The sequence below is a fragment of the Pan troglodytes genome, chromosome 2 (assembly GCF_028858775.2).
Source record: "Pan troglodytes isolate AG18354 chromosome 2, NHGRI_mPanTro3-v2.0_pri, whole genome shotgun sequence".
Lineage (NCBI taxonomy): Eukaryota > Metazoa > Chordata > Mammalia > Primates > Hominidae > Pan > Pan troglodytes.
This window is the reverse complement of record NC_086015.1, coordinates 162,927,891-162,948,913: the sequence shown is the minus strand read 5'-3', so window position 1 is coordinate 162,948,913 and position 21,023 is coordinate 162,927,891. Positions and strand designations below refer to the sequence as shown.

Sequence of the window (21,023 nt, the reverse complement as noted above, 5' to 3'; positions counted from 1 at the left end):
CTCTTTCAGTGCTTTAAGCATCATGTGATGGCAAAGTAAAATAGTACTTCCTTGGAAGACAGGCAGCTTCTTACACAGGTAAACATACACCTACCACGTGATCAAGCCGTTCTTATTTCTAGTTATTCACCCAAGAGAAATGAAAGTGTATATTCAGGCCCGGCACAGTGGCTCACACCTGTAATCCCAGCACTTTGGGAGGCGAAGGTGGGCGGATGACCTGAGGTCAGGAGTTCAAGATCAGCTTGACCAACATGGTGACACCCCGTCTCTACAAAAATACAAAAATTAGCCAGGCATGATGGTGGCTGCCTGTAATCCCAGCTACTCAGGAGGCTGAGGCAGGAGAATCACTTGAACCGAGGAGGCGGAGGTGGCAGTGAGCCAAGATAGCATCATTGCACTCCAGCCTGGGTGACAAGAGCGAAACTTCATCCCAAAAATAAATAGATAAAGTGTATACATGTGTCCATAACAATGTTATTTGTAATAGCCAAAACCTAGAAACAATGCATGTGTCTAACAACAGATGAAAATGGTATATCCACAAAATGGAACACTACTCAGCAAGAGTTCGAACGAACCACTGATATATACAATAACATGGATGAATCTCAAAATAATCACTTTCTGAGTTAAAGAAGCCACATAAAAATCCATACATACTGTGATTCCACTTATGTTAATTTTAGAAGGCATAAACTAATCTATAACATAGAAATCAGATCAGTTGGTTGCCTAGGGACAAGATGGTGGTATTACAAAGGAGTGCAAGGATACTTTTGGGGATGCTAAATATGTTCATTATCTTGATGTTCATGATGGTTTCACAGGTGTGTCAAAACACATACATATGCCATACATATGTCAAAACTCATCAAATTGTACATTTTAACTATGTACAGTTGATGTATGTCACTTATACCTTAATAAAGCTATTTTTATTTTATTTTATTTTATTTTTGAGACGAAGCTTCACTCTTGTCACCCAGGCTGGAGTGCAATGGCGTGATCTTGGCTCACTGCAACCTCCGCCTCCTGGGTTTAAGTGATTCTCCTGCCTCAGCCTCCCGAGTAGCTGGGATTACAGGCGCCCGCCACCATGCCCGGCTAATTTTTGTATTTTTAGTAGAGATGGGGTTTCACCATGTTGGCCAGGCTGGTCTCGAACTCCTGACCTCAGGTGATCCGCCTGCCTTGGCCTCCCATAGTGCTGGGATTACAGGCCTGAGCCACCATGCCTGGCCAATAAAGCTATTTTTAAAGAAAAGCGTCAAAATAGGCTGAGTCTCCAGAGACAGGGAACAGGCTAGACATGGAGGAACACATCCCATGAAGGACAGGAAGCCTCAGGGACAAACACAGAGAAAAAGATGTGTAATTATATTCCATTTAGGAGGAAGAGTACACTGAGGCAGTGCCCCCCCTCCCACCCCACTTGGCAACAGGTCTACAGAGCCTTTTGAACAGGAGCAAGAGGGCTACAGTGATGCACTAAGGTCCTGGAGAAGCAGAAGAGAGAAAGCCGACTGTTTGTGGCCCGCTCTCATAAGAGGGAAAACTGTCCAGTCCTGTGCACCAGAGTTAGAGTAGGCAAGAAGATAAGAATTTAAGAGAAACAGGAACTTCTGCAAGCAGGACTCCTAATCTGACATCAAAGGCACCAACCCCAGAACCTTTCTTTACTCCATCTATGGCCCTTGAATTTAGTAAGAGTGTTCACGCACAAGAGGGAATACAAGCCCAGGGCAGGACTGTGAGAAGCACACTGACACCAGATGAGCAGGGGCTGCCCATGGAAGGGGCACTTCTGGGAGTAGTTCTGGTTTTTGGGTAGAGCTCCTCACCCTCTCTGCATGTTTCAAGCATTTATTTGTGCCAGGCACAATGCGAACTACTGGGGATATGGCTGTCCCAGGTGATGACATCACAGTGGAGGGCTGGGCCAGGTGCTGGAGGTCTGTCTTGAGCCCCCAGCTCTGAGACGGAGCAAGGATCCAGTCACTAGAGTGTTTCCATCAGGACTCCTCAGGCCCTTCCATGCTGTGACACCAAAGATAGTTCCTGACAGCATCCAAGCTCATCATCCTCCACAGATACCAAGAGAGAGATTAGTTTTCTAAACCCATCGCAAAGTGAAGGTCAGTGCTAGGTTTTAAATCCCACCTAAACATTGTGCATTTTAAAATTTGCCTCTCAATCTTCCCTGAATTAGGGATAGCTGATTGTCATCCCATTTTTGAGACCTCAGTCATCCTTCTGCGTTCATCACCACAACTGAGAGGAAGGAAAGAGCACTGGATGTGGAGTGAGGAGACATGGATTCTGTCACTACCCTGCTCTGCAGAACCCAACAGTATGTCATTGAAACAAAACAATACAAAACCCTGTCTGCAAAAGAAGACTCATAAGTAAGGGGGTTTTGATGATTTCCCAGTTTACTTATGTCCTTAATTCTAAGGAAGTGCAATAAGAGACTTGTCAATAGGAAACCCTTTAAGTTTCAGGGAGGTGGGAGCTCCTTCCTTTCCTTTTATTTCAAATTATTTTAAGCATTAAAAAAGGGGGCGGGGAACTAGTCTGGTGTCACAAGAAAGAACAAAACCCTGTTCATAAGTTTCTCACTGGGTCTGAGGCAAATCACTTAACCTCTCTGGGCTTCAATTTTCTCAACTGTAAAATGGGAGTTGGATTAGGTACGGGTTGTGTTGTTGTCATAAACATTCATTCATTCATTCATTCATTCAATATTTGAGAACCTACTCCATCCCAGGCATGTTCCAGGCAATAGGTTATAGAGTTAAAAAACAGGCAAGAACTCCCGCCTACATTTCAGAGGGACCAAAAATAGAGAACTAAATAAGATAATGTCAGATAGTGACAAGCACTAAGAAAACAATACACCAGGAGTGCTTGAGTTGGGGTGCAGTGCTGTTACTTTACTTTAGGAAGAGTGGTGGGGGACAGCTTCTCTGAGCTGGTGAGAGTTGAACTGAGTCTGGAATGATGAGAAGGAACCAGACACTTGCTTCCAAGCAGAGGTTACAGAAGGGCAAAAGCCCTGAAGTAGGAATAGGCTTACTTGGTGAAGAGAAGCTATCCCCTTTTCATTGAATACCCCATTCCTAGTGGTGTGTATTAATGCCACTTAAATATATTCATACAAGACATTTTAAAGAGGAGTAAAATATCATTGGATTTGAACAGTTCCTTCAAGGCAGGCCTTCTCTTCCACACGGCTCCTTTGTTCTTCTCCGGTTTCTGTCCTCATGGTCATAAATTCCCTTACTTACTCCAGGCAGCACTAAACAGGATTTCAATCAGTGCTTTTCAATCTTTTATAACAGCGACCCATAGTGAGAAGTAAACTTTATGTTGCAACCCACCATACATATAAAACTAAAGTTTTAAATACCAACTTTACCATGACTCCCTGCAATACACTATCATACATTCTATTTTATTTCATTTTTTTAAATGCTAAGGTGATTTCATGGGAAACTTACTGTTTGAAAAACAGTATTCTAAACCAACACTGACTAGTAATTTTGTTCAAACACAAACCAAAACATGAAAAAATCCACCATTAACCTCAAATGCCACCTCCTTCTCCCTTTTTTCTGTATACATCCTTGCTTTGACATAATGAAATCTAAATTTCTCTGTGTAACTTGTAGAGGAAATGACCAGAAGGGGCATTTCCAGGAAAGCTGGAAGTGAAGGAAAGAAACCCAAATATGCAAATATGCAAACTGTTCACTAGGTGAGGATACACCATTGGTTTCAAAGACTGCCCAAGAAGGAAAGATTCATAGTCTTCACAATAACCAGAAGATGCGTTGGGGGTGGGGGTATGAGGTGGTGCTAGGTAAGCCAACAAATTTTAAGTTCCTGGAGGGAAGGCAGTCTGTATCCCTACCTTCCCTCACCAGAATTTCAGCCCCATGTGGACTGATGTGTAACTACAGCACTCAGAACCATCCCTGGTACACAGCACATACATGGGTGCTCAAAAACAATTTGTTCCACAACTTTTGAATAATGGAGCTCATTGTCACCATCAAACCCTAACTTTGCATGTATACCCAAGTACTAAATTTTCCTGGAATGTATAAATGTCATGCAATAGCAAACTAACCTCCTGCTTATTTCCCACTCATTGTTCAAGCCCAGGTATTAATGAGGTATTTTTCTCAAGCACAAAGTGGGAAAAGGATATTTTCTATTGCAAGGTATAAGAGATAGTATTGACTGTAATGGAAAGATTCCACGTCTGTTAATGGCCATGGTAAACTCCTAAACAGCTGGAATTAAAATGAGTATGCTAATTTATTAAGTAGTTTCCCAAGGGAAACTAACCAGCAGGCTCTGTCAGCCAAGGGCGCTCTCTGATAGAACCATGGCAATTTCTCTGTGAAACACAGTTACCATCCTCACCCCTGAAGTCAGAAGTGCATGCACCCAATTTTCAGGATCCCCGGGGTCCTGGTGTCGCAAAAATTACACCCGCAAGGCAAGCATTTTCCCACCTGCCACACAGCTGCCACACAGAAAGCAGCTCCTTTCAACTACGCCCTTCAGCCCTAATTAGGGTCATCATTAATGATTTCAAATTACAACTGTTGCTTTATCTCAAAGCAGTGCTAAACAGGGGAGCTACATTCATGATGGTTTTCTTTTAAGTCATTTATCTGCTCTTCTCTCAGGGGCAAAAAAGATGTTGAGACAAGTGTGAACCTGCCAGTGCTTCTTATTATAGATGCAGCCCTCCTCTCCTCCCTCCCTCTTTTCCACTCCAGCACCCCTCCCTGTCTGGCTTTCCTGAATTGAGGCAGTAGCCTCCGGGAAGAAACTGTAAGTGGCTCCGTTATCAAAACAAGGAGGGATTCACAGCAGAGGGAGTGAGTCCGGCGACCGAGGGAAGAACCCCTCCCTTATCCTGACAGGTCCATTTACTCCGTTCCCCCAGGTCAACAATAACTCGGGTTTCATAAAGGAAGAAAGTCTTAGAGGAGGAAAATCAACCCATTCAAATACAGGAGCATCTGCTTAACGCAAGACGGAACGAACCCCGCTGCCAGACCGGTGGTGTGGGCAGGCGAATGTGTGCGTGTGCATAGGAACAAGCCTATATATGGATGAGACATTAGTGGCAACGAGAGGAGAGCCACCACGATTGACAAAGCCACAACTATTACGATTTGAAATATCCCCCGCAGGCACTGACATTTGGTGCCAGAATCTCCCCGGATTTATTTTCAGGCAAGTGACTCACAACCTGGTCTCCATAAGTAATTCCATTAAAATGAGTCGCCGGTTCCACTAACCCGACTTTCCGCTGCCCTCTGGCTGCTCCTCCTTCCTCTCCGCCCATCCTGCAAACCCAGACAGCTCACAGACCGAGCAACCTTATCCCCAGGGGAGCAGACGGCAGGCTCTCCGGCCTGGCCCCCACCCTCGAGGAAGAATGAATGGGGCCGCGGGCGGGCGGGAGCGCAGGGACGGGGCGTGCGGGCTGTGTGCGGGGTGTGTACGCGTGTGTGCGCGCGTGGGCACGCACCCCGGCCAACTTACGGAGGTGGAGTTGGTCCTCGCCTGGCCCTGGTTCCGTACCTCCTGCTCCCGGAACTGCAGCCCGGCCAGATGCTTCTCCAGCGCCTCCCAATCCATAGGTGGCACCGGGGGCTCTTCGGGGACGCACGTCCCGCCGTCTGGGGGCTGAAGGCAGAGCCCCCCAGCCGCCGGGCCGCGGCCACTGCGCCGGCCCCCAGCCGGCTGGGGCTTTTGGATCGCCCGGCGGGGGCCCCGGGAACAGCTCGGCCGGCCAGCCACCACCACGTTGCCATTGTGCCTGAGGTCCTGGGGGTCGTGCTGGTGGAGGTTGCCGTTGGGCACCGGGGGCGGCATGGCGGTGGTGGCGCTCCTGCCCCCGCCGCCGCCGCTGCGGGTCCTGGCGCTTACGTCCCCCGGTTCCCGGGCCGGACAGCGGTCATCCCGGTACCCTCGCTGGTCGCGCTCGTCTTCCTCTTCCTCCTCCTCCCCGTCCTCCTCCGGCGCCCACTCATCAATCACCTTCTTCTGGTAGACCGGGAAGGGCTCCTCATAGTCCTCCAGGGCAGACACCAAGTCCAGGCTGCCCCCCGGCGACGATGAAGATTTGCACTCGGAGCAAGGGGTCACTTTGGTGGAGTTGGACTGTGAACTGGCGCGGCTGCTGCTGCTGCTGCTGCCGGCGTCACTGCCTAGATCCATCCCATCCTCTCGGTAATCCTAGGGGGAGGAGGTAGAGAGTGAGCTGCTGGGCCAAGCCTGCTCCAGCCTCCCGCCACCCGCCCCAAATGCCCCGGCTCAGTGCCCCGCACCCTGCGCCCGCTGGGTCAGAGGTGCGTCCCCCAAGGAGGCCTGGGGGCGGGAGCCAGCACCAGCCCGAGGCTTCCCTCCTGCCCGCCTTTCCTCTCGCACAACCAGACTTCCTGCCGGTAACTAACCCTCAAATTAGCAAAGGGGTGCCCAGCCACCAGCGCGCACACTTTTCATACGAGGGGCCCCGAGGCGCGCGCAGACTTTGTATTAACCATTTTGCGCCAGGCGCGCCCCTTTACCCCGCCCCAAGGATTCTCCGAGAACCAGACACTTTCCCAGGAAATTATAATTCCCTGGGGGCGGGAACTGAGAAGGGGGTGGGCGGCTACTAATTTCGCACCTCGCTCTAGGCGCTGAGACCACCCCCCGCCCCGCCCCGCCCCTTCCCCGCCCGCGGCTGGGAGCCCGGGTCCGCGCGCGAGCTGAGCTTTACTTTCTAAGGAACCGCTGGCAGTCGGAGGTCTCACTCCCGCCTCCGCGTCTCCCTGGCCGGCCCCTCCTCCCACCCGCTGGAAGGCTCGGGGTGGGGGGCGCTCTCGGCCCACGCCGGGCAGGGTGGTCTCCCGCCTCCCCAAAAGGTGTGCCTGGCCGGGGCGCGGCGGCAAGTCGCTGCAGGCGCTGTCACCGCCCTAGGGGAGGGAGGACGCGCCCTCCTGGCGGTGGAGCCGGTCCCGCCACCGAGCATGCCCAGAGGCTGCCGGGCGCGGCGCAGTCCGCAGTCCCGGTTTTCGCGGCAGCAGGCTGGAGCAGGAGGCAGGCTGGGATGGGGTTGGAGGGGCCAGGATAGGCCCAAAAGAAGGGGGCATTGGGCGTTAGGGGCGCAGGTCCAGCCAGTTAGCAAGGGCGGCGCGCTGGGAAGAGTGGTGTATTTTCACGCCGACACCCGTATTTTCTTGGCTTGCCTCAAGCCGTCTCTGCGTGACTCGTTACCCCGCCGAAGCCACCCGGCATCCCAAAGCACGAGCCTGGCGCCTCCTATTCCACGCGGAAGTGCCCGAGTGACCCTGTGAAGGACCTCCCTCCCCTCACACACGCACATACACAAGCCCATGTGGGAGCCCGAGTGACGTGTGCTCGGTGGTCATGCACCATCATTTCCCTTCCACCTTCCTCCTCGCCGCTTCCTCTCCCTCCACAGCGCAGCTCCAGCCGCCTTGCCGCCGCCGCATCCCCTTCCAAGTTCAGGCTGTGGGTGGAACCTGTTGCTTTAGCTCACGTTTCCCTTCCCCTCCGGGCTGCACGCTGAGGATGACCTCAGCGAGGTGTGTGTAAGGGGAATGGAGGGTAAGTGCGAGAAAGGCCTCCTGCCTGGCAAGGAGACAGGGGAAGCGGGTGGGGGCGAATGTTCTAAAGGGTTGGGCGAGCCACCAGAGACTCTTTCCGCCACCTCCAATCAAGGGGACCTTAAAGGAGGGGAAGAGGTAGATATCAGGTGAGGGTGCCCCTGGCACATCCGCTGCCTTTGCTTCCTTAGATATTTCAGGTACCTGAGTCAAACCTATGCTGGCGTTTTCAAAAACGTACGGGCTGCCTGAGTCTGGCAGCTAATCTCCTTTGGAAGAAGGTTCTATTAAATGAAAAATACCAACACTTGGAAAAACATAGATGCATCACAGAGCGCCTACTAAGGATTTCCTGTGAACCAACCATTCTGACCTGTAAGAACTGGGAAACTAGGAAATGCTTTTTTCTCTGTGGTGATTGTGAAAAATATTACTTAATTTTATAAGAAATCGGAGAGAACCAATTTCTCTGAACTTCCAGATTTGGGCCTGTTGCTAATTATTCCCAGTGAATTCTAGCCTGGACCAAATGAATTCCCTGGCGTGGCACAGTCCAGATGGAAGAAGAGGGGAATGCATGGGATTCCTAAGTAGGGAGTGGCTGCCACCCTGAGGATTCTTCTAAGCCCTAGTGGGATGTGGTGCTGAGATCCTTTTTGAAGTGATTTCTGTGAGGCACGACTCTCCTGTGCTAGGTAGACCTGAGCCAGGGAAGGTAATCTAACCTTTCAACTCCTCTGGAAGCAGCAATCTTAGGAATAACTGGAAAAGGGGCCTTCCGGTCTGGCCAGCTCTTTTGTAAAACGGTACTGATGATTATTTAAATTGTCTTTTATGGTAACATCTGTAAACAGCCTGTCTTGTGCTCCAAATACGGTTTGATTTTGAGATTGTTGTGGAGCCCTGCCTGCCACTCCAGCGGGGTGGAGGTGGCCCTGTGAGTAGGAAGATGTAAGTAGGAAACATTTGGTGTGCTGGGAATTAGATAGCTGTTTTTCAGTTCACCATATGACATGGCATGGCTTAGATCACAAAAAGCTCCCTGCTCTGTGGCAGGACACAGGTAGACAGATAAGTACTGATCACCTGGGGTGATGAGAGAGAGTTGTGGTTTCCTTCCAAGTTTTGAACATTAGGACCTCCTCAGCCCCCCACCCAGACTCCCTCTGAGCTCTGGGCTCATCCCCCTGTTGCCCAGATGGTCCATGTTCAGGGAATGCAAAATAAGGCCTAAGAAAAATGTTTGGCAAAGTAAGTCTAGTGCCAAAAATGCATGGCATTTCAAAGCCAAATATAAACATCTTTGAATTACCTGTACTTTTAAATTATTTTCCGACCAGATAATTTCTGGATCAGATGGGAAAGTACCAGGTTTCCCTTCTTTTCTCTTCATGCAAGGTGCCTGGCTAGCCCAGTTTCCTTTCTGTTTCCAGCCTTCCATCTCCTGCCAGGAACCCTCCCACTTTGGAACAGGAAGCCCTGCCAACTCCTAGGCCCAGCAACAGCCTGCAGATATGTCCAGCAGGATAGGGAGATGATTTGCAAAGTGATTGAAAGATTCTGTCTTCCTGTTTACAGGGACATTTTTTCAAGTTAGGAGCTTGGAGCTTTCAGACTTAGATTTGTCTCTTGAAACCTTTGTAAATTAGACATCAGAGGTGTGGGATAAGCACCTTTGTGCTCTGGCTCCAGCACCTTTCCCCATCAATCAACAAGTCCTGTCAATTCTACGTAAGTACAAGGTCCCTCTCAAATACACACTGCCCCCACCCCAGTCTAGGCCGCTGTGTCCTGAAATTAGTAAATAGTTTCCCAACTGATTCCTGCCCATTCTCTTCATGCAGCCAGAGTGGCCTTACTAAAATGCAAATCTGAACAAGTTTCTCCCTTGCTTCATTAACTACTCCCCTACCCACCCAGGTCTACTCACTGCTCTTAAAGGAACTATTTCTCCTCCTCCACCCCACTTCTTTTGGTAAATTTTTACTCATCCTTCAAGTCTCAGCTTAAATGTTACTTCCTCAGGGAAGGCTTGCCTGATTCTCTGTACCTGCCCTTACTGGGTCGGGTGACATTCGCGCGTGCCCGTGACACTCACTGCATTTATCTTATGCACTGTATTGAGGTTGCTGTTTAATTGCTAATCTTCTCTACTAGACTCATAAAGAAATACTTTTATATCAAGACATAGGCCAAACATTCATATAAAAATATATGCAAGGGAAAGAAAGTTTCATAAAACTCTTATTTTGTAAAATCATATTCGAATTCATGTAAAACTAAATCTGGTCACACCTTACTGCATTGACTTCCCAACCCTTAGATGGGTCAGGGCTTCTAGTGTGAAAAAAATACTCTAAATTCCATGAAGTGGGGGACAATTTCCCTCATTCACGGTAATTGGAATGGAATAGGAGCTTAATAGGTATTTTTTGCTGGAATTATTAACGATAATATCTAATTCATATAATCCTCGATCCTATGAAGAAACTACTATTATCCCCACTTACAGATGAGGAGGCTGAAGACAGTGAGGTTAAGTAACTTGCCGAGTGTCAAAAAGCTGGTAAGGTAGATGGCAGAGCCAGGATTTGAACCTGAGTAGTTTGCATTCAGAATTCTTGTCCTAGTCACTCAGCTTAGTATCCTTTGGTCAAGGTGCATGTGAATGAATTTACCAAGCAAAAATGTCAGAAAGGGTCTCCTTGAAGCTACTTCAAACTAGATCTCAGTCTGCCCTGCAGAGGCTCCTTGGGCAGTATTTATGTCTGTGCAGTGAAGAAGGCATCTGGCAAGAACAGCTGTTCCCCTTTGCTCACATGTACTCAACCTCCTTAACCACCAAGTCTAGCAATATTTAGCAAGTAGGGAGATTTAATTGTATAAAGGAAGAGTATAGATACTTCCAAAAATGCAATTTCACATTGTTATGAACTATGTGCTGTATATCCCCCCCGCCCCCCTGCAAAACAAATCCTTTAAAAAGAAAGCCACCATGAGACTGGGGTATTTATTTTGTCATCAGTAGGAAACTGTCTAGATTAATACTTAAAGATAGGGGTAAGAAGATCATGTTCCTCAGGGGTCAGTGCTATTTATAGGATTTTAATCTGTAAAGGCAACATTTGAGAAAGGGCATGATTGAAATATTTGAATCAAAGAGTATGAATAGACAGGAAAATATTTATTTGCAGAATTTCCAAACTAATTCTTATATTATTAGCCCTGATGCTGAACCTTAAGTCGTGGCATTTAGAGTAATAAAGAAATGGCTGGCAAAGGGTTTGTATTTCATCTTTATTACATGAATTACATGCAGGTCACATGCAATACACAGATGTTCTCCTATTTAATCACCTGAATATAACTACATGGAGATATTTAACAGCCCTGTGGAGTAAAGGGTCCTGGATACAGAACATCTGGGGTTTGTTTCTGGCCCTATCTCTAACCAACTTTACGACCACAGATTCCTCATGAAGGAGCCCAGACACTTGATCACAGTGTTTGGCAAATAGTAACAATTAATTAAATGAATAAATAATGAGTGAACTAAAAAGCTACTTCCAGCTTGAAGACTATGGATTTCATTCTAGAAACAATGAGAAATATAGTATAAAAATGTCTCCGAATCTTTTCATCACCTTCCTTGTTGGGTGATACAAAGTTGGTTCCTCCACTAATTAAAAATCCAGATCTATCTCTATTAGACAGGTTGGCCTTCTTGGATGCATGGTAGCTCTCTTTTATTTCTGTAGAGCCAATGGGTTAATCTTAACTTACTAGTCTATACGTGTAGATACTTTGGAGATGGATTCTATGTACACCTAAAATTATTTTCTTCTCACTTTCACTTACAGAGCTATATTTTAATGAAAATATTTCCTTTAAAAAATTAACATATTAAATGTTTTTATTTTCTAGCAAACCACGAGATTATATTTGTTTTCTACATTTTCCTCAATTAAAAAAATGAAATGGCAAAATATAGGCAAATGGCACTTAAAAGATATATCCAACAACCTATTTTCCAAACTTGAAACCAGGACACCTGGCTTGACAAACACTACAGTGCTTACAGAAAGTAGGTGAATGTATGTTTGAAATGAAGATTATCCTGAATGATCTGTAGATTGGCAAATGAAGCAACCCTAGCTGCAGCAGAGGGATGGTGTCTTTATCAGAGAAAAGTCACACAGAGGGTGTCAGTCAGGACCTCAGCATGTGGTTGCACAGATTGTGTCCTGTATAGTGCCAGGATTGTGAACTATACAACAGGTCTCCTCCAGGAGGGACCATTTGGCACCATTCACATAGATGGCAATGTGAATGGTGCCCTCTGGAGTTGTGCAGTGTACAATCTGCACAACAGTACACAGAATCTCTGCAAGAATTCCATTGGTAGGAAATGTGCTCTCTTGACAGGATTGGAAGAGGCAGCCTGCTGTTCTTTTTAAAATAAAGTCATTCCTCAGATTAGATGGCAATGACAAAAATTCAACTAAAGTCTTGTTTTTTCTTTTTCCAGAAGGTTTCTGCCACTATATTCTACTTTCCTTAAGTTGCTAGCAATTCTCAAAAATGCAAGTCTGGGCCACGTGTGGTGGCTCACACCTGTAATCCCAGCACTTTGGGAGGCTGAGGCGGGCAGATCACGAGGTCAGGAGTTCGAGACCAGCCTGGCCAACATAGTGAAACACCACCTCTACTAAAAATACAAAAATTAGCCAGCCATGGTGGTGGGCACCTATAATCCCAGCTACTTGGGAGGCTGAGGCAGGAGAATTGCTTGAACCCGGCAGGTGGAGTTTGCAGTGAGCCAAGATTGCGCCACTGCATTCCAGCCTGGGTGACAGAGCAAGACTCTGTCTTGGAAAAAAAAACCATGTAAGTCTGTAAGTAACTCTGAACTTACTTTTTGAGCTTCATTGAAGAGAATAAATTGAACAAAAGGGCATTTAGAAAAAGGTGGGGAAGTTTGTAGACAACTGCAAGGGTCAGGGAAGCATTATAAGTCATAGGCATGGAAGCTCATGTATACATGACTCTAATATAAGATGAAATGTCTCCAAAACCACATGCCTTCTACTTTAAAGTGTTTAGCTTATCAAAGAGGAACATTTTCACAAGATACTCTAGGAATTTAAAACTGTTTTGGTCATGTCTTGACATAATTCTGGAAACCTTATAACGTCAGAAAATAGCATTGTCAGTGCCACACAGCAGGAGGCGTGGAGGTAGCTTGGTGGGACAGAGGAGTACTCTTCAGGATACTTGGCTCTGCCTCTGACTAGCTCTGTGTTTATGGGCAAGACCATCCCTGCAGCTAGCTCTCTGGGCCACTGGCTTCCTCATGAAAGCAGAGTTGTATGAAATTGTCTGAGCCTTAGAAACTGCCAGAATTTCATGGGCTGTAACTTAGGTGCCCCCAGGGGGCCAGGCGGGTGAGGTAAATGAGTGAAGAGGTCACCACGGGTGACAGGCAGTTCCAGGTCTGAGTCATTAAGTCACTAAACCACACAGCACAAAGGCATCTGATATGGTTTAGCTCTGTGTCCCCACCCAAGTCTCATCTTGTAGCTCCCATAAGTCCCATGTGTTGTGGGAGGGACCTGATGGGAGATGATTGAATCATGGGGGCAGCTCTTTTCTGTGCTGTTCTGGTGATAGTGAATAGGTCTCATGAGATCTGATGGTTTTAAAAATGGGAGTTTCTCTGCACAAGGTCTCTTTTTGCCTGCTGGTATCCACACAATATGTGACTTGCTTCTCCTCACCTTCCACCATGATTGTGAAGGCTCCCCAGCCATATGGAACTATAGGTCCAATAAACCTCTTTCTTTTGTAAATTGCCCAGTCTTGGGTATGTCTTTATCAGCAGCATGAAAACAGACTAATACAGTAAATTTGTACCAGTAGAGTGGGGTGCTGCTGAAAAGATACCAGAAAATGTGGAAGCGATTTTGGAACTAGGGAACAGGCAGAGGTTAGAACAGTTTGGAGGGCTCAGAAGAAGACAGGAAAATGTGGAAAAGTTTGGAACTTCCTAGAGACTTGTTGAATGGCTTTGCCAAAAATGCTGGTAGTGATATGGACATTAAGTCAGGCTGACTGAAGTGGTCTCAGATGGAGACGAGGAACTTGTTGGGAACTGGAGCAAAGGTGACTCTTGTTGTTTTAGCAAAAAGACTGGTGGCATTTTGCCCCTGCCCTAGAGATCTGTGGAACTTTGAACTTGAGAGAGATGATCTAGGGTATCTGGCAGAAGAAATGTTAAGCAGCCAAGCATTCCAGAGGTGACTTAGGTGCTGTTAAAAGCATTACATTTTAAAAGGGAAACAGACCATAAGAGTTTGGAAAATTTGTAGCCTGACAATGCAGTAGAAAAGGAAAAACCCATTTTCTGAGGAGAAATTCAAGCTGGCTGCAGAAATTTGCATAAGTAACAAGGAGCTGAATGTTAATCCCCAAGACAATGGGGAAAATGTCTCTAGGGCATCTCATAGGTCTTCATAGCAGCCCCTCCCGTCATAGACCTGCAAGCCTAGGGGGTAAAAGTGGTTTTGTGGGCCGTGGGCCAGGCTCAGGGTCCCTGTGCTTTGTGCAGCCTAGAGACTTGGTGCCCTATGTCCCAGCCGCTCCAGCCATGTCTGAAAAGGGCCAACATAGAGCTCAGGCTGTGTCTTCAGCGGGTGCAAGCCCCAAGGCTTGGCAGCTTCCACGTGGTGTTGAGCCTGTGAGTGCATAGAAGTCAAGAACTGGGGTTTGGGAACCTCCACCTAGATTTTGAAAGATGTATGGAAACGCCTGGATGCCCAGGCAGAAGTTTGCTGCAAGGGTGGGGCCCTCATGGAGAATCTCTGCTATGGCAGTGTGGAAGGGAAATGTGGGGTCAGATCCCCCACACAGAGCCCCTTATGGCAGTGTGGAAGGGAAATGTGGAGTCAGAGCCCCCACACAGAGCCCCTACTGAGGTACTGTCTAGTAGAGCTGTGAGAAGAGGACCACCATCTTCCAGACCCCAGAATGGTAGATCCACCAACAGCTTGCACTGTGCACCTGTAAAAGCCACAGACACTCAACAACAGCCCGTGAAAGCAGCCGGGAGGGAGGCTGCATCCTGCAAAGCCACAGAAGCAGAGCTGCCCAGGACCATGGGAACCCACCTCTTGCATCAGTGTGACCTGGATAGGAGACACAGAGTCAAAGGAAATAATTTTGGAGCTTTAAGATTTGACTTCCCTGCTACATTTCAGACTTGAATGGGGCCTGTAGACCCTTTGTTTTGGCCAATGTGTCCCATTTGGAATGGCTGTATTTACCCAATGTCTGTACCCCCATTGTATTTAGGAAGTAACTAACTTGCTTTTGATTTTACAGGCTCATAGGTGGAAGGGACTTGCCTTATCTCAGATGAGACTTGGACTGTGGACTTATGAGTTAATGCTGAAATGAGTTGAGACTTTGGGGGACTGTTGGGAAGGCATGATTCGTTTTCAAATGTGAAGATACAAGATTTGGGAGGGGCCAGGGGCAGAATGATATTGTTTGGTTCTGTGTCCCCACCCAAGTCTCATCTTGTAGCTTCCATAATTCCCATGTGTTGTGGGAGGTACCCAGTGGGAGGTGATTGAATCATGGGGGCAGGTCTTTCCCATGCTGTTCTCATGATAGTGAATGGGTCTCACAAGATCTGATGGTTTCAAAAACAGGAGTTTCTCTGCACAAGCTCTCTTTTTGCCTGCTGCCATCCACATAAGATGTGACTTGCTCCTCCTTCCCTGCTGCCATGATTGCGAGGTATCCCCAGCCATGTGGAACTGTAAGTCCAATAAACCTCTTTCTTTCTTTCTTTCTTTTTTTTTTTTTTGAGAGGGAGTCTCACTCTGTTGCCCAGGCTGGAGTCCAGTGGTGTGATGTCGGCTTACTGCAAGCTCTGCCTCCCAGGTTCTTGCCATTCTCCTGCTTCAGCCTCCCGAGTAGCTGGGACTACAGGCGCCTGCCGCCACGCCTGGCTAATTTTTTGTATTTTTAGTAGAGACGGGGTTTCACTGTGTTAGCCAGGATGGTCTCGATCTCCTGACCTTGTGATCCACCCACCTCGGCCTCCCAAAGTGCTGGGATTACAGGCGCGAGCCACCGCACCTGGCCAGCCTCTTTCTTTTGTAAATTGCCCATCTCCGGTATGTCTTTGTCAGCAGTGTGAAAACGGACTAATACAGTATCCAAATTAAAAATCGGAATGAAAAGCAGGTTTCATCCTCAATTCATCCCTAGATCACCACTTGGACCCCAGCTCTTAGCTCCAGATTTCCAGAGTTCCAAGTCTACATGAACATGAAAGAGTCAGGGAGACTGTACATCTTGGCTTGGGCAGGATGGTCCTGCTTTATACTTGTTGTCCTGGCATAATTATTAATGGCACCCTCCTTCACTCTCAAAAGTGTCCTAGTTTACATAAGAAGTCTTAGAGCCATCCAAAGTCAGGGGGAATCAGTGACTAAACACAAACTTTTAGGAGCAAGTTCATTTATTCAAATTTGTGCAAGCCTTCAGATGAATCTAAGTAGATTTGGCATTGTTTTGTAAGTATAAAGATAATTAAATAAACTTCCAAAATATCCCAACAGAACGGTTCAATAAAAGCAGTATGTCATGAATTTTAAAATCATAGACAATATAGGAAAAGCTATCAATATGTGAAAAATTTTGAAATTCACTAATAATCAAGAAAAATTTCAATAACAGTGAGGTAACATTTTCCCTACCAGAGTATTTAAAAATTATTTAAAACTCTAATACCAGGTGTCAGGATAGGTGTGATCAAAGGAACTCTCATATACTGCTGATAGGTTTATAAATTGACTGATACAAACTTTCTGGAATGATATTTGATAACATGTTTTAAACGTCTTTATGAAATTTATATCCCATAACCTGTTATTAATTCAACACATACTTATTGAACAGCTACTACGTGTCAGGCACTGAGGGATAAAGTGGTAAGAGAGACAAATGCTATTTTCTCCAAGTGGGATTTAAGTCTAGTGGAGGAACAGACATTCCAGGGAAAAAATACACAACAATTTAAATTACAGTTTGCAATAAGTACCCAAAAAGTAGACTCAAATGATGCTTAGAGAGCATGTGGTTAGTGCATGCACTGGGGGAGGTATCAGGAAATGGGTTGAGCAGCTGAAGAGGGAGGGAAAGGTGAATAAAGTCTTGAATAAAGGCTTGAATAAAGGTTTTGAGGATGGAAGAAGCTTAACACATAGGAGTAACGGGAAGGAATCACTAAGCTGGAGTAAGAAACAGTGGTAAGCTGATGGTGGAGAGTGAGGAGGGGTTGCAACTAAGATCTTTATCCTAACAGCCACTCAAGGATTGTGAAAGCAGATTGGTATTTTTGAAACTTTCTGCATGGTGGAGAACTGAGAAATGAATAGGTCAGGACAAGGCTGGATGCAGAGACTAATTAGGAAATACATACAGCAGTCCGGGAAGGAGATGATGGTAGATTCAATGAAGATTGGGAAGACAGAGAGAAATAGAAATACTAAAGATATTTAGGAAGTAAAATCAACAGGATCTAGTGACTAAATAGATGGGGGTGGTGAGGGAGAGAAATGTCACTGATGGGTTCCAATTTTGTATCATAAGCAACTTGGTGGAAAGATGGTGTCACTTTACTGAAATGGGCAGTAGGAGGAGAAGGTTTTGGTAGGGGAGAAAAAACAGGAAAGACAGTGAATCCTTTTTGGACGTTCTATATCTAAGATGTTATAAGACATACAAGTGGAGATGACAAGTAGATATTTAGCTATGTAAGTTTGGAGCTTAGCAGAGAGATCTGGGGCTGAAGATATAAAGATGGGAATCATAGCATATGGATGGTATTTGAAAGCTTGGTTTTAGGTGACATGATCTTGAGACAAATATGGAGTGAGAAAAGAAGGCCAAGTTTCTAGTCCTAACGGACTCTAGCACTTATAGAACTAGGAGAAGAAGCATGAGTTTGTAAGGAAGATGAGGAGCAGAAGCGGGGAAGGGCCAATAGTTACTCTTCTAATAATCTAGCCTAGGGACACAGAAATGAGGATCTAGATTTATGCACGAAGAGGCTCATTGTAGCATTTACCATAGTGAAAAATAGCTTCAACCTCAAATGTCAAAAAAATAGATGTTTACATACATTGTGACACATTAATTCTGGGGAATAAATGAAGTCAAATAAGATGCTTTTGAAAATTATAACATTAAGTGAAATGATATGGTTTGGATCTGCATCCCTACCAAATCTCATGTTTAATTATAGTCTCCAGCTTTGGAGGTGAGGCCTGCTGAGAGGTGGTTGGATCATGGGGGTGGATATCTCAGGAATGGATTAGCACCATCCCCTTTGTGCTGTTCTCGTAATAGTGAGTTCTTGAGAGAGCTGGTTTTTTAAAGGTGTACAGCACTTCCCCCACCCCGCTTCCTCTTGCTCCTGCTTCCACCATGCGAGACACCTCACTCCCACTTTACCTTCTGTCATAAGTAAAAGCTCCCTGAAGCCTCCCCAGAAGCAGATGCTGTCATGCTTCTGTACAGCCTGCAGAACTGTGAGCCAATTAAACCTCTTTTCTTATAAATTACCCAGTCTCCGGTATTTCTTTATAGCAATGCAAGAACGACTAATACAGTGAATAAAAGAGGGTATAATATTATACATACAACATGATCACATTAAAAAAATTAAATGGTTATATGCCTAGAAAAAAATGTAGTGGAATGTTAACAGACGTTAACTATGGATGGTAAGATTGCAAATGATTTCTTACCTTTGTATCTGTTTGTATTTTTTAGTTTCTTTGCAATAATCACAAGATTGGTGGTGTTTTAGTCCGTTCTTGCACCGCTATAAAGAAAAGAGGTTTATTTGGCTCACACTTCTGTAGGTTGTACAGAAGGGGAGGCCTCAGGAAACTTACAATCATGACAGAAGGTGAAGGGGAAACAGGCACATTTTACATGGCCAAAGCAGGAGAAAGAAATAGAGCTGGGCCTGGGTTGTGGGTGGGTGGGGGAGGGTGCTACACACTTTTGAATAACCAGATCTTGTGACAGCTCACTCACTGTCACGAGAATAGCCCTGAGGGGATGATGCTAAACCACGCATGAAGTATCCATGAAGTATCCACCCCTATGATTCAATCACCTCCCACTAGGGCTCACCTCCAACATTGGGAATTACAATTCAACATGAGATTTGAGGCTGGGTGTGGTGTCTCACACCTGTAATCCCAGCACTTCCTGGGAGGCCAAGGCAGGCAGATCATGAGGTTAGGAGATCGAGACCATCCTGGCTAACACTGTGAAACCCCATCTCTACTAAAAAATACAAAAAAATTAGCTGGGCATGGTGGCGGGCACCTGTCGTCCCAGCTACTCTGGAGGCTGAGGCAGGAGAATGGCGTGAACCTGGGAGGCAGAGCTTGCAGTGAGCTGAGATCCTGCCACTGCACTCCAGCCTGCGTGACAGGGTGAGACTCCATCTCAAAAAAAAAAAAAAAAGAAATAATTGTTCAGAAGAGCTGGAATTAATTTCTATAAATTCTGTGATGAATCCCTTTATAAAACAATAATTTTATAGTTCCATAAATCATCCACTAATTTGAAGTTTTTGAATATCAGATTTTCTTTCCAAATATAGACTGCATCAGCACACTATGGGGTCATAACAGACTGAAGGACAGGTTGGCAAACTTTTTCTGTAAGGGATTAGATGGTAAATATTTTTGGCTTTGTGAGTCATATGGTCTCTGTTGCGTATTCTTTTTTGTTTTAAAGCAACCTTTTAAAAATGTAAAAACTTGTAGCTCTCAGGCCATAAAGAGTAAATGACAGGATAGATTTGGCCCTCTGGCCACAGTATGCTGACCCCTGGACTAAAGGATGAATGCACAACAATGCATACGTACTTTTTAAATAAAAAGCTAACATAATATTGGAATTATAGGTGAATCTTCGATCATTAGAGTACTAGAACCAGTTTGTATCTATTTTCAACAGGAAGCCGACTAAATGGAAAAAGTCTAAAAGAGCAATACTTTAAAAAAAAAGTTTATGTGTTTTTAATGGGAAATTGACCCCATGCAATTATGTCAAAGAGTTGTTATTTTTAACCTAGAAAAGTAAAAGCTAAGGGGAATTTTTTGTTTGTTTGTTTGGAAAATGAAGAGTCTTTTAATATTTCTTTTAAAATCTTAGGTTTTTGATATTATGAGGGGAGTGTTGCTGTTATATACAAGAAGCTATTCAGTTGTTCATACCACAAATTTGGGAGCCATCCTTGTCTCCTTCCACCCACTGCCCCATCACCAAATGTGGTTAATGCTGGTAGTGTTTCAAGCAGATCCCTGTTCCTGGCTGCTGTATACACCCGACCCTACCCCCAGCTGCTGTGAGTGTTTAGCTGTGAAGGACGCACAGGTGTCCTTTATGGTGAAATTTATTCCTCTATTTTCATCAGGCCAAGGATAGACTATCTGATTCCACATCTTACCTGGCATTTCCTCCCTGTCTATCCTGCTTCTCTCACTTTCTCACAAGTTTATCGCTCAATAAAGCATCAGCACCCAAATCCCTATCTCAGGCTCTGCTTGTAGGGGACCTGATGTAAGACACCAAGTCCTAATGATTCCACCTTCTAAATATATTTGGCTATACACCTACTATGTACCCACAAAAATTAAAATTGAAAAGTAAACATATAAATTATATATGTGCATATATATGTATATGTGTGTGTGTGTGTATATATATATATACACACACACACACATATATATATTTGGCTTTTTGACCAGTGCATCTGCTTGGACAAAGGGTATTGAAGTAATCTTATAACTTTATTCTACTCTATGAATAAACTTCTAAATTTAGTATATGATGTCAATACTGTTTATGAATATAAGGAAATAGTTTCAGTGAAGTGATGCCCCAATGATCTGATAAACAAGAACTCCCATAAGGATAAACAAAGAACTTAGAAGAGGTTTAGTTTTCAACTGATATTACTATATAGAATTATTACTAGTATTACTAGTACTAGTGAGTGGAAACCACTGTATATCCAATATTATCAATTTTGCTAATTGTTACTGATTATGTTTTAAAATTACACTAATAACTAATAGCCTACAAATAATCTTCTAAGACCTTTCCACTTTATTATACTATAATACGTTCATTGATGCTTAATAGGATGTGAATATTTGCTGACTCCAAAGAATACCTTTATTAGAATATGCATATGTGTTCAATTTATCTTTTCAATTACATCTACATTAAAACCTTCAAAATTAAGTTTGCAAAAACAGGCTATGTGCAAGC

The 21,023-nt window shown here is 45.2% G+C and overlaps 1 protein-coding gene and 2 long non-coding RNA genes across 15 annotated transcripts in view; 2 read left to right on the top strand and 1 right to left on the bottom strand.

The window, feature by feature from the left end:
- SCHIP1 (schwannomin interacting protein 1) overlaps nucleotides 1-21,023 on the bottom strand; it is a 611,917-nt gene that overhangs the window by 125,988 nt on the left and 464,906 nt on the right. For 2 of the 12 annotated variants that reach the window (XM_009446613.3, XM_016939974.3), the window contains one exon: nucleotides 5,575-6,270. In XM_009446613.3, coding sequence (XP_009444888.1) covers nucleotides 5,575-6,270 — 696 coding nt within the window. Of the gene's footprint in view, nucleotides 1-5,574; nucleotides 6,271-6,362; nucleotides 6,660-6,796; nucleotides 7,014-7,404; nucleotides 7,559-21,023 lie in introns of those variants that run through there. The other 10 variants (XM_009446614.3, XM_063805241.1, XM_009446619.4 and 7 more) reach the window with 9 other exon arrangements.
- On the top strand, nucleotides 1,944-5,331 carry LOC104005826 (uncharacterized). Its single transcript, XR_679282.4, has 3 exons — nucleotides 1,944-2,141; nucleotides 2,216-2,411; nucleotides 4,970-5,331. It is a non-coding gene; the product is annotated as an uncharacterized LOC104005826 (long non-coding RNA).
- The window catches only part of LOC107970829 (uncharacterized), a 56,774-nt gene continuing 43,305 nt past the window's right edge, over nucleotides 7,555-21,023 (top strand). Inside the window, exon 1 of one of the 2 annotated variants that reach the window (XR_010155364.1) lies at nucleotides 7,555-7,625. This is a non-coding gene — a long non-coding RNA (uncharacterized LOC107970829). Of the gene's footprint in view, nucleotides 7,648-21,023 lie in introns of both variants that reach the window. The other variant, XR_010155363.1, reaches the window with a different exon arrangement.